General features: G+C 41.1%; 1 protein-coding gene across 1 annotated transcript; it reads left to right on the forward strand.

The window, feature by feature from the left end:
- Positions 1–3,604: 3,604 nt before the first annotated feature.
- LOC145413774 (uncharacterized) lies at positions 3,605–6,529 on the forward strand. The gene is made up of 4 exons (XM_080283429.1): positions 3,605–3,695; positions 4,608–4,819; positions 5,414–5,511; positions 6,319–6,529. Exons 1-4 carry the CDS (start codon positions 3,605–3,607, stop codon positions 6,527–6,529), a joined length of 612 nt encoding a protein of 203 aa, XP_080139555.1.
- Positions 6,530–10,354: the final 3,825 nt, after the last annotated feature.

Genomic DNA, 10,354 nt, shown 5'->3' on the forward strand with positions numbered 1-10,354 from the left:
GAACAGAAATTCGTTACAAAGCCCAAGCAGTAGACATTTCTTAAATTAATCTACATATTTACTTCAAACCGTAGCTTCTTCACTAACAATTACTAAAGATTAAAGATTATTAATGCCACACTACCCGGAAAAAAAAGGACTATATTGCTAAAGCTGTCAAAAGAATGGTGTAAATAAAAACCAAGTTTAAACAGCATATTATCCATTCACGCCTCTCTAAGGCTGAAAAGATGCCAGGACCAAACAAAGCCCTGTTCAGTAGTTTCGAGGCTTTAATCTATAACACTAACAACGGCGGCATTCTGAACTGTGCCAGCAGTCTGGAGAAGAAGCTTCGAACTACAAACAGGCTCCCATAAATTAGCCTGGAGTTAGCTGCAATCAAATGTAAGAGCTGTCCTTATTCTAAAAGGGTTAATGGCTGTAGAATTAACATCAGTTACAAGGGGGAAAAAAATCATGTTTCTTGCTGGAATAAACGACCAACAACAAACAGTTTCGAGTTGAGAAATGAAGTGGGGGGGGGGCGAAGAATTTGTCCTTTACAACCTTCAAGCTACTGTATACTACACGAGCAAATATTAGGTACCCACAGTATTTTATATGCTAAACTCTGTCTATTAAATGCAACTCAAATGTTAGCATTACATGGGTTAACACTAACCTTCAGAATTTTCGTAGGCAGACAATAATTGCCTTATGATAACCTTGGTACATTAACCATTTATCTACAGCGTAAGAAACAGTGAACCAATTCAAAATAACTACTAAACAATAGCTCAAAGAATCACGTTAATATATTTAAAGATAAAAGTGTAAAGAGGACGAACGTGACCTGTATAAATTTTCCCGGCTAACATGCACCACGAAATATAATGACATCCTCCACCGTTACAACACAAAACCAACACAAATATACAATAAAAATTAACCAAGCCAACTCAAACAAAATACGCAATAAGAGACAGATACATAAGACTTAATAAACAGGAAAATATAACTAATAATTACCAGACAAGACGCAAAGCCACTTGACCAACACTGTGACTGATCACCGACTGAGGTGCGAGCCGGCTGTTTCCTCGCTCCCCCTCCTCCCTCATTCCCTCCATACCCCCTCCTCCCTCTATCCCTCCATACCCCCGCCTCCCTCCTCCATCATTTCTGCCCCCCCCCCCTTCTCACCCCTATTGCCAACTTAACTACTCCTTTCGACATTTCTTTAAGTTTATTGTTATTGTGCGATGACAATTGCAATGATCTCTGATGTTACACTCACTGCCAGGATCAGAGTCAGTTCCTCACCCCATCACCAACCCCCCGCCTCCCTTCTTCCCCCGCCTCCCTTCTTCCCCCGCTCCTGCCTTCTCCCCCCCGCTTTCCTCTAACCCTCCTTCCCCCCTCCCTCCCATTCCCCAAACTCACTGCCTTTCTTCCATGCTCATGTCATAAAATATCATTGAACCTTTAGTGCTTATGTCATCTTGGGGTAGTCTACAAGGCATAACTATTTTAACTAACCTACACTCACCTCCCTTATCACCCTCTTGTCCACCTCCTGTCCTCCCTCCATACCCACCCCTCTTGTTCTCCATCTCTCCCTCCCCCCCCCCTTCCGTCTCTCTATCCATGCCCCTAACTATAAACAGAGCTAAATGAATAATGTTTATGCATATCTTTAATGTACCTATATGTATCTATATCGTAACTGGTCTCAAAAAGTTTCTTAAGTCTAAAAATTCCTCCTTACCACCTCCCTGCATTTTCTCTCCATCCCCTCCCCTCCCAAACTACTACTATCGTTCCACCACATCCCCTTCCCCGCCAGTCCTTTTCAGAGAATGTATATCTGTACTATCGCAATCACTAACTCCTTTACCTTATCAGCTCGAAGGAAGCTGATGCCAGGGCTGAAATAGAGCAAACAGAGCCAGGCGACCGCACTGTTATTCTCGCCGTCTGATAATGCTTCACGTACTGCTTCGTAACCGTGCTCATGTGATTCGACCGTGAGACTGAGCTTGGGTTCAGGTGAGTGAGCCTCTCCTATAGAAATGGCCGGGTATATTCTCGTCGGTTATGAAAGCTCCCAAACACATTTTCCAAAACGATTTATTTTGTTTATTACTCCTTACTGTCCTATTCTGTAACATAATTTCTTCCAGTTCTCCTATAGTCTGCACAAATAACATCCAAAAGGATCTTAACCAGCCATATCCAAAAATAATCGCTAAGGACGAGGTGTTAGGGAGCTTCGTTACCCGACGACCCTGTGTCCGCTCGCCAGCCTGGCTTCGACCCACCTCGAGCCATGAGAGAGAGAGAGAGAGAGAGAGAGAGAGAGACTCGGGATAGTATACTGCATAATCTTACGGATATTAATTCTCGTCTCCCACCTCTCTCCATCTGTTATTAATTTTCATCCCTTCCTACCTCCCAAACCACTCCTCTCTCTCTCTCTCTCTCTCTCTCTCTCTCTCTCTAAGACTAACCCCCGCCCTTCCTCTTCCTTTATCTGAGAGAGAGAGAGAGAGAGAGAGAGAGAGAGAGAGAGAGAGAGAGAGGATGATGATGATGATGATGATGATGATGATGATGATGATGATGGTGACAGACCTATGATGGTGGAAGAGGAGGAGGAGAAGATAAGGAAGATTGTGACACCTAACTGTAAAATGGGGAAAGGTATTGAGGAAGGAAGGGAGGTGGGAGGGGAGGAAGAGGGAAGTGGATGGGGAGGGGGATGGGGAGGAGGGAGGGGGAGGGGGGAGGGAAGGCAGGACATAAGGTGCGATATGGAAGGGTTTGAGGTCAGTCAGTCAGACATCGTGCCAGGGAGAGGAAGCCTACCTTGGACGTCCAGGTAAGACACTAATTAGGACAACATTTGCAGGTATTTTACGGTCATCATCAGCATCATCATCATCATCATCTAAACCTTCTTCATCATCTTCATCATCACCAAACTTTAATATAACAGACTATTTACCTGTGTTCCCTTCTTACCTACGACCTCCAGTATTTTATAACGTATATATCGTCTTCCAGTATCTCAAGCAAACAGATCTTGCTTTTGGTTTTCCTGTCTGACTCGCTTTGCATGTGACGCTTTTTTCCAGGCTTTTAACTTGAGCATTTACGTAAATTAGTCACACACACACACACACACACACACACACACACACACGATGGGTAGAGTATAGGGGAAAAAAAAAAAAGATAACAGAACCAACAGATCAATTCAACTTTTCAATTTACCAGTTCAGTCCTCCTCCCTACACTATCCACAACACTAACTTTACAAATTGACCATTAGGTGTGTGTGATCTGTGTATTTATAGATCTGTGTAACTCGTGAAGATTACCCACATTAATGCAATTCAATTTTTCAATTTACCAGTTCAGTCCCACTCCCTACACCATCCACAACACTAACTTTACAAGCTGACCATTAGGTGTGTATGATCTGTGTATTTATAGATCTATAACTCGTCAAGATTACCCACATTAATGCAACAACTCTCTCTCTCTCTCTCTCTCTCTCTCTCTCTCCCCCAGCTCCTCCAAGATGCTACCCCTACAATATCTCCTACTGCTGGTAACCATGGCAACGGCGTCAACAACAACACAATCAGCTGACAGCAATGGAGAGGCCCGGTACATCTTTATCAACACTGAGACTCCGATGACTTTTGGTGAGAATTTTGTCATTTTGTACTTATTTTTCCTAGCCTTGCCCTGGACACCTACGCACCTGATGGAACAATAAACGAGATGACAGACAGAAAGATAGACAGAGTCACACACTGACACATTTTTGCTAATTTCTCGATTCTACAAGTTTGAAGTATTGACAGTATTTTAAAACCTCTTCACTGCGATGACGTCCTGTTTGTAGTTTATTTTTTCTACCACCAAACGATTCTGTTTTGTTTTTTGATCCTTCATAAACCTAAATCTAATACTGGTGGTATTTTTGACCATGTTCAGTAAAATGACAACCTTTTTCACTTTATTCTTTCTCTCTTCGGGGAATTTTACACCTGCATTACTTCATTCCTTAAATAACAGAACGTCTTTTTTCAATATATTTTTGCTGCCCCAACATAATCTTTTAATTATTTTATTTCCTTCACGATTATGTTTTTATCCCATATTTATTTCATTTTAATCATTCTCTCTCTCTCTCTCTCTCTCTCTCTCTCTCTCTCTCTCTCTACGTCCATTAGGCTATCAGGAGGCCATCAGGGTAACGACCACGATACCGGAACCTATTGTTACGATACCACCCCAGCCGAACTCTCATTAACCTAGTTTTCTTTTCTTTTCTTCTCTCTCTCTCTCTCTCTCTCTCTCTCTCTCTCTCTCTCTCTTCTCTACAGCTAACCAATTTCCCAACTCAGTAACGAACCCTTTCTCCTTACATGCTCTCTTCTTAACATATTTTTTTTTATTCAATAAGATTAATTTCGTTTTCGTTAATCAACTTCTTTACTCAATCAGTACCCTCCCTTCTTTTGTATTAGTCTCCCTACTCAGCAAGAATCCCCTCTTCACCCGTACCGCCAACCTCCCTACTCATTACCGTCCCCGTCTTACCCCTGCAGGTGTCCTTCTCAACGTGCCCATCTCCTTGGCCTTACCCCAGCTCACACAAAAGTACCACTACCACTACCGCAGCAGACAATTCACCAACGACGTGGAGACCTCAAATGACCCCAGCCATGACCCGAAGAATGACCCCGATCTTGACCTTTACGATGACCCCCACTACGAGAATCAGCTGGCCAAGATCGACTCCTACTTCGCCTACCTGCAGGTGAGGTTTACGTAGACAAAAGGTAATTATTATTTTTTCTTTCTTCTCATCATGAAAGGCGAATCGACGTTTCGTTTCAGCCTCTGTTTTTATGTCTATTCGTAGGATAAGAAGAAAATACTAATCTACTGATCATTTGTTTAACTAAAATATAAAGTGATTTAGTTTTGACGAAACTACACTTGCTCTAAAAATTATCGTTGTATCCTTCGCCCGACACAGTAATTTACCCGGCATTATCTAACACAAGAAGCAGTGGCTGTTCCAAAATTGCCGAAGATTTTACTCTACGACGATAATCCTGTTTTCATAAGGGCGCATTAAATGGCTTCCTTGTGACGTATACTTGCCAGCACTGTTTACCCCCAAACTTCAGCGTACAGCACTTCAGGTCTAGTGTGCTGATATTATAGTGTTATTAGGACGTGTCGGTGGAGTATTATGGAAAAGAATGAGAATATTTAAAATTATTACTAAATATATCTGTCTGTCTGTCTGTCTGTCTGTCTGTCTGTCTCTCTCTCTCTCTCTCTCTCTATCTATCTATCTACCTACCTACCTATCAGTCAATCTATCTACCTATCTATCACCCAGGTAAGAGATGAGGTATGCCGAGCTAAATTCCTCTGTGATCTTGCTGCCGACCCCTCCTCTTACTTCCCAGCCTCCGACATCTTCCTCAAGGAACTGCGGTGAGTCTAAGAAAGAACTGACTCCTTGACTGATGCTGGAGAGACGGCTTATTGTGGTGACTCCTCTGCTTGGTTATATCCCTCACACACTACTCTATCCCGTGTGTGTGTGTGTGTGTGTGTGTGTGTGTGTGTGTGTGTGTGTGTGTGTGTGTGTGTGTGTGTGTGTGTGTGTGTGTGTGTGTGTGTGTGTGTGGTTTGCAATGAAAGCCCATTTCCAGCCTGCAGTCCACTGGATTCACGTTCAGATGCCCTTGCGACCAGGACAAAAACAACCCCTGAAATACGAGAGGGGTTTTCCAAAGCTGAGTAAAATCGTCTGGTGGTACACAGACTGAAATTAAACAGACATCACAGCACTGAAAGAATTAATGGAGACTGCCTAGGTGGGAGACAGGGGGCATGATGATGATGATGATGATGATGATGATGATGATGATGATGATGATGGTTCTAACAGGGAGAACTTAAAACAGCTTCTCTACGTAATAAGCACTCGTAAATGTTCCTACAGCCTCTCATTTCAACTTGGCTTAAAATCGCCATCTCTCCATCTTGAACTCTGAATTGTAATGTACTAGAATATGATACTAGTCACGAAGAAGTGCTGTGGAGTAGAGCCTTAGCACTGCCTTTTTCAGCCACTGAGTTGCATGAAATAAACTGCGGGAAGGACGACAATGTAGGACAAGTTAAGGTTAAAATAAATGGATAAATAATTCCCTCCCTCTCTCTCTCTCTCTCCCTCTCTCTCTCTCTCTCTACCAACCTATCTATCTATCTGTCTATCCATCTATCTTTTTCTAGCCCCCAGCATGGCCCTGTCGAGGAGAACCCACACAACCGGTTCTGGGTGTACCTGGAGGCGTCCCGCGCTGGGTTCACCGGTACACCTGGCCACTGTACCGGCCTGTACCCCACCTGTACCCTCACACCGTCTCACCTACTCAACATGGCCGCCTTAAGAGTGTGGCAGCTACTAGCGAGGGTTCTAAATATTAACTTTACTGACCACTAGCTTTACTGATTACTAGCTTTACTGATTACTAGCTTTACTGATTACTAGCTTTACTGATTACTAGCTTTACTGATTACTAGCTTTACTGATTACTAGCTTTACTGATTACTTACTTTACTGATAACTTGCTTTATTGACCACTAGCTTAACTGATCATTATTTTTTCTAATAGCTTTACTAATAGCTTTACTGACTACTAGCATTACTGACTGTTAGCTTTACTTCTAGCTTTACTGATCACAAGCTTTACTGACCACTAGCTTTACTGTCTACCAGCTTAACTATCTACTAGCTTTATTGACTACTAGCTAATAAGGAAAGCTCTGAACCTCTTGAAACCGGAGACGTATTTTCAGTGTGTGTGTGTGTGTGTGTGTGTGTGTGTGTGTGTGTGTGTGTGTGTGTGTGTGTGTGTGTGTGTGTGAAAAGACTATGCGTAACTACTCCACTTCCAATGGCTCTCCTGTACGCACAATAAAATCACTCGAAGTAGCAAGAACTTAAAATTATCTCGTCATCGGAGTGAAAGTGTTAAGCATTTCCCAAGAGTACTACAAATGACCACTGAAAATGTACAAGCCAAGTCCCTAATCCAGTGCTATGTACAAAAAAAAGCTGGCATGAACAAAATCTGCCCCAAAGTCCCGTGGTTGGGCGGAACTGTTTTATCTCTTCAATAAATAATGTTTTCCAAATGTGAGTATTCTTCTTCCATCGGTTTTTGAAGGGCTACGAAAACACACACACACACACACACACACACACACACACACACACACACACACACACACACAACGTATTTGTACTTTCCCCAAACCACATGCTTTTTACTGTGTATGTGTGTGTGTGTGTGTGTGTGTGTGTGTGTGTGTGTGTGTGTGTGTATGTGTGTGTGTGTGTGTGTGTGTAAATTGGTGAAGGTATGGAACTGACAAGAGATCGAAATGACAATGAAATATGTACAATCAGGTGCAAAAGTTCATCTACTACTCCACTGCGTCTACTTCACACTTACAGCATGTCCGTCACTTTCCTCCCTGACGCATCATATCAAAGAGAATCATCTATGGGCAGAGACACATCCCATGCCTCTCAAAGCTTACAGAACATTAGCCAGCAGAGGAAAGTGAGATGGAATTATTCTCTCTCAAGTACGTGCATCTCTAAAGAATATGTGGATGATTATGTTGGTGAGGTAGAGACAGGATTCCATGAGCTAGAATGATGTGTGAATGAATGTGTGGCCATTTTCACAGATCATGCTTTTGGCGGTCCTCTCATTCCTATGCCTTCTCTGTTTTTGAAGTCTGACGTCCCAATATACTAGGGAGAAATACTGTAAGAGATGGGATGATGATGATGACGATGATGATAAGGATGAACTGAATTCGTTATTATTTACGATCTCTATTCCTCTCTATGGAGGAAAAGTAGAAAACAATGAACAGAGAAACAGTGTCAAGGTAGGAACAAGTGGTTTCGTTGGTCTGAAAATATTTAACGTTTTCTGTTGACCGTTTCATTTTCTATGTAGATCTTTAGGGGTCTCTCTTTCTCTCTCTCTCTCTCTATCTGCTTACCTCCTCCCCGACATCTACCGCGTCCTCCTTATGATCAATGTCACTATAACAGTATGATTCCCCCGAATCTATAATTATACTTGAAATAATGTTTGATTATTCACTCTGATTATTCACATCATCTCCACATCATCATTAAAAATTCCTTGTCAGGTTTATGTGCTGATAATACCAGTAACAAAACCCACTTTAAACGTTCCCAATTTATTTCTGAAGTTAAGAATCCGAAAGCTTCTAAAACAGATCACATCAGTTTAGCCAGTTAGTAAAAAAATTGCTGTTACGTCTTCTAACTAAAAATCGCATCTAATCCGTAAGTCACTCCTGGCTATAAATACTACGCCAAACTCTTTATCAATTCACCTACACACGATTTACTGAGGGAAATGCTTGTGCTGTTCCTGGACATTTTTAAGTACGTACAACTGCAAGTGTCTGGCCTCTGCCTTGTAAATAATTTGCTTAATAATAATATATATGGCAGCAACAATACTATCGGCCGGGTGCAATCAGACAATTGTCCACGACGTATTCTTCCTTGTTTTAAACGAGTGTACAGTATTAAGCACAAACAATACATTTTCAGCGACTTTACTCTGACATACATAACAATAGATAATAACGCCTCCTAACCACGTCACAATCTCCTATATGGAACAAAATTAGCAAAAATGGGTAACGTGGATAGTTTCTCACTCTTCTTCCACGCTAGATCCGTCGCTCATTTGTTTTTTCCTCACTAACAGAGGCTTTTCACGAAACGGCAACTCTGCTCACTTCTGCTCTGGGCGCCGTCCTCATTTCAGGCGCCAGTAATTCAGATAACGAGCGTCAAATTATTAGCCTGCCGTTGCTAGAGAAGAGCTTGCCTCTTTTACTCTGACTAAAAATAAATAAACGATATGGTTTAGTTCAGATGACCTAGTTTGTCTGAGATGATCTGGTTTGGTTGAGATGATTTTGCTTTGTTGAGATGGTATGGTTTAATTAAGTTGATCTGGTTTAGTTGAGATGATCTGGTTCAGGTGGGGAACTATGCTGGAGAGAAACTTACGTCACCCAAAATGTACATAAGAACAAAAACTAAAAAAGTGTTACGAGTGATAGCAAAGAACTTAGTATTCTGTCCAGCTTACAACAGGCGGTTTTATTCAGCTCAAGGACGCTCACCGGAGACAAAAGATTAACACTCATCTCATTATAAATGCACTTAGATATTGTTTAATGAACGCTAGAAATAAGACGATTTTACTCAGCTGAAGGAAATCGCACGAGTTAAAGGATCGCTGTAATAGCCTATTAACCCTTTTCGTTGCTATGGATACGCTTACGGATTTTTATTCATGCTGACACCAGACGATTTTATATTTCTGAGCTTTATTTGGTGTCTCAAGGAAGGGTTTTGCTGTACTGGATACACCAAAGTACTGCAGATTCTCTCTCTCTCTCTCTCTCTCTGGATAGTTCGTTCACCTTAACTTGGCGAAGCTTTTTATCTTGCCGTTTCTTATAATATATATATATATATATATATATATATATATATATATATATATATATATATATATATATATATATATATATATATATAAAATGCTATGGCTCAACATTTTGCCATAGCACTTCGTGACTATCGCCCTGTGCTAGTATTAATCTCGCATTTCACCTCATTAAGGCCAGGTTAAAGTGAACAGAGTATAGGGGACTGGAACCACAAACACAATACATATCACGATTCATCCCTGCAGCCCCTTAGAGGACATTTTACTTTCCTGATAATTTTTTTTTTTTATCCGTCACAACAAGAGGTTGTAAAACCGACTGGCAGTAACAAAATAAACAAAATGAATAAAAAAGCACTTGGATATTAAAAAAAAAAAATTTAAAAAAGTCTGGAAAGAGCAAAAAATAATAAAGGAGCGTGAAAATAGCAATAACAAAAATAGAAAATAAAAAAAGCGTCTGAAAATAGCAAAAACAAAAAAACAAAATAAAAAAAGCGTCTGGAATGAGCAAAAAATAAAGAAAAAGCGCCTGAAAATAACAATAAATAAATAAATAAAGACGCCATCACAGTAAGGGTTAAAAAAAAAAAGATCCAAGCCAGTGCCCCCTGCGTCACTCCATAAATATTTCTGTCGGGTAATTTTCCTCAAGTAATTTTCCGTTGCTCAAATTACCACGTCTCACTGTATTTCAGACGGTAATTTTGGGGGTAATAATGCCCCTCACTGAGACATGACTC

The sequence above is a fragment of the Coenobita brevimanus genome, chromosome 97 (genome assembly GCF_032717465.1).
Source record: "Coenobita brevimanus isolate Jiangsu-jjx chromosome 97, ASM3271746v2, whole genome shotgun sequence".
NCBI lineage: Eukaryota > Metazoa > Arthropoda > Malacostraca > Decapoda > Coenobitidae > Coenobita > Coenobita brevimanus.

What these genes read in the sequence shown, in the direction of transcription:
- LOC145413774 (XM_080283429.1), top strand. Translation starts at nt 3,605, where the DNA reads ATGGCAACGGCGTCAACAACAACACAATCAGCTGACAGCAATGGAGAG. An exon ending in TGAGACTCCGATGACTTTTG is followed by an intron (nt 3,696 to 4,607) that starts GTGAGAATTTTG and finishes TTACCCCTGCAG; the next exon opens with GTGTCCTTCTCAACGTGCCC. An exon ending in CCTACTTCGCCTACCTGCAG is followed by an intron (nt 4,820 to 5,413) that starts GTGAGGTTTACG and finishes TCTATCACCCAG; the next exon opens with GTAAGAGATGAGGTATGCCG.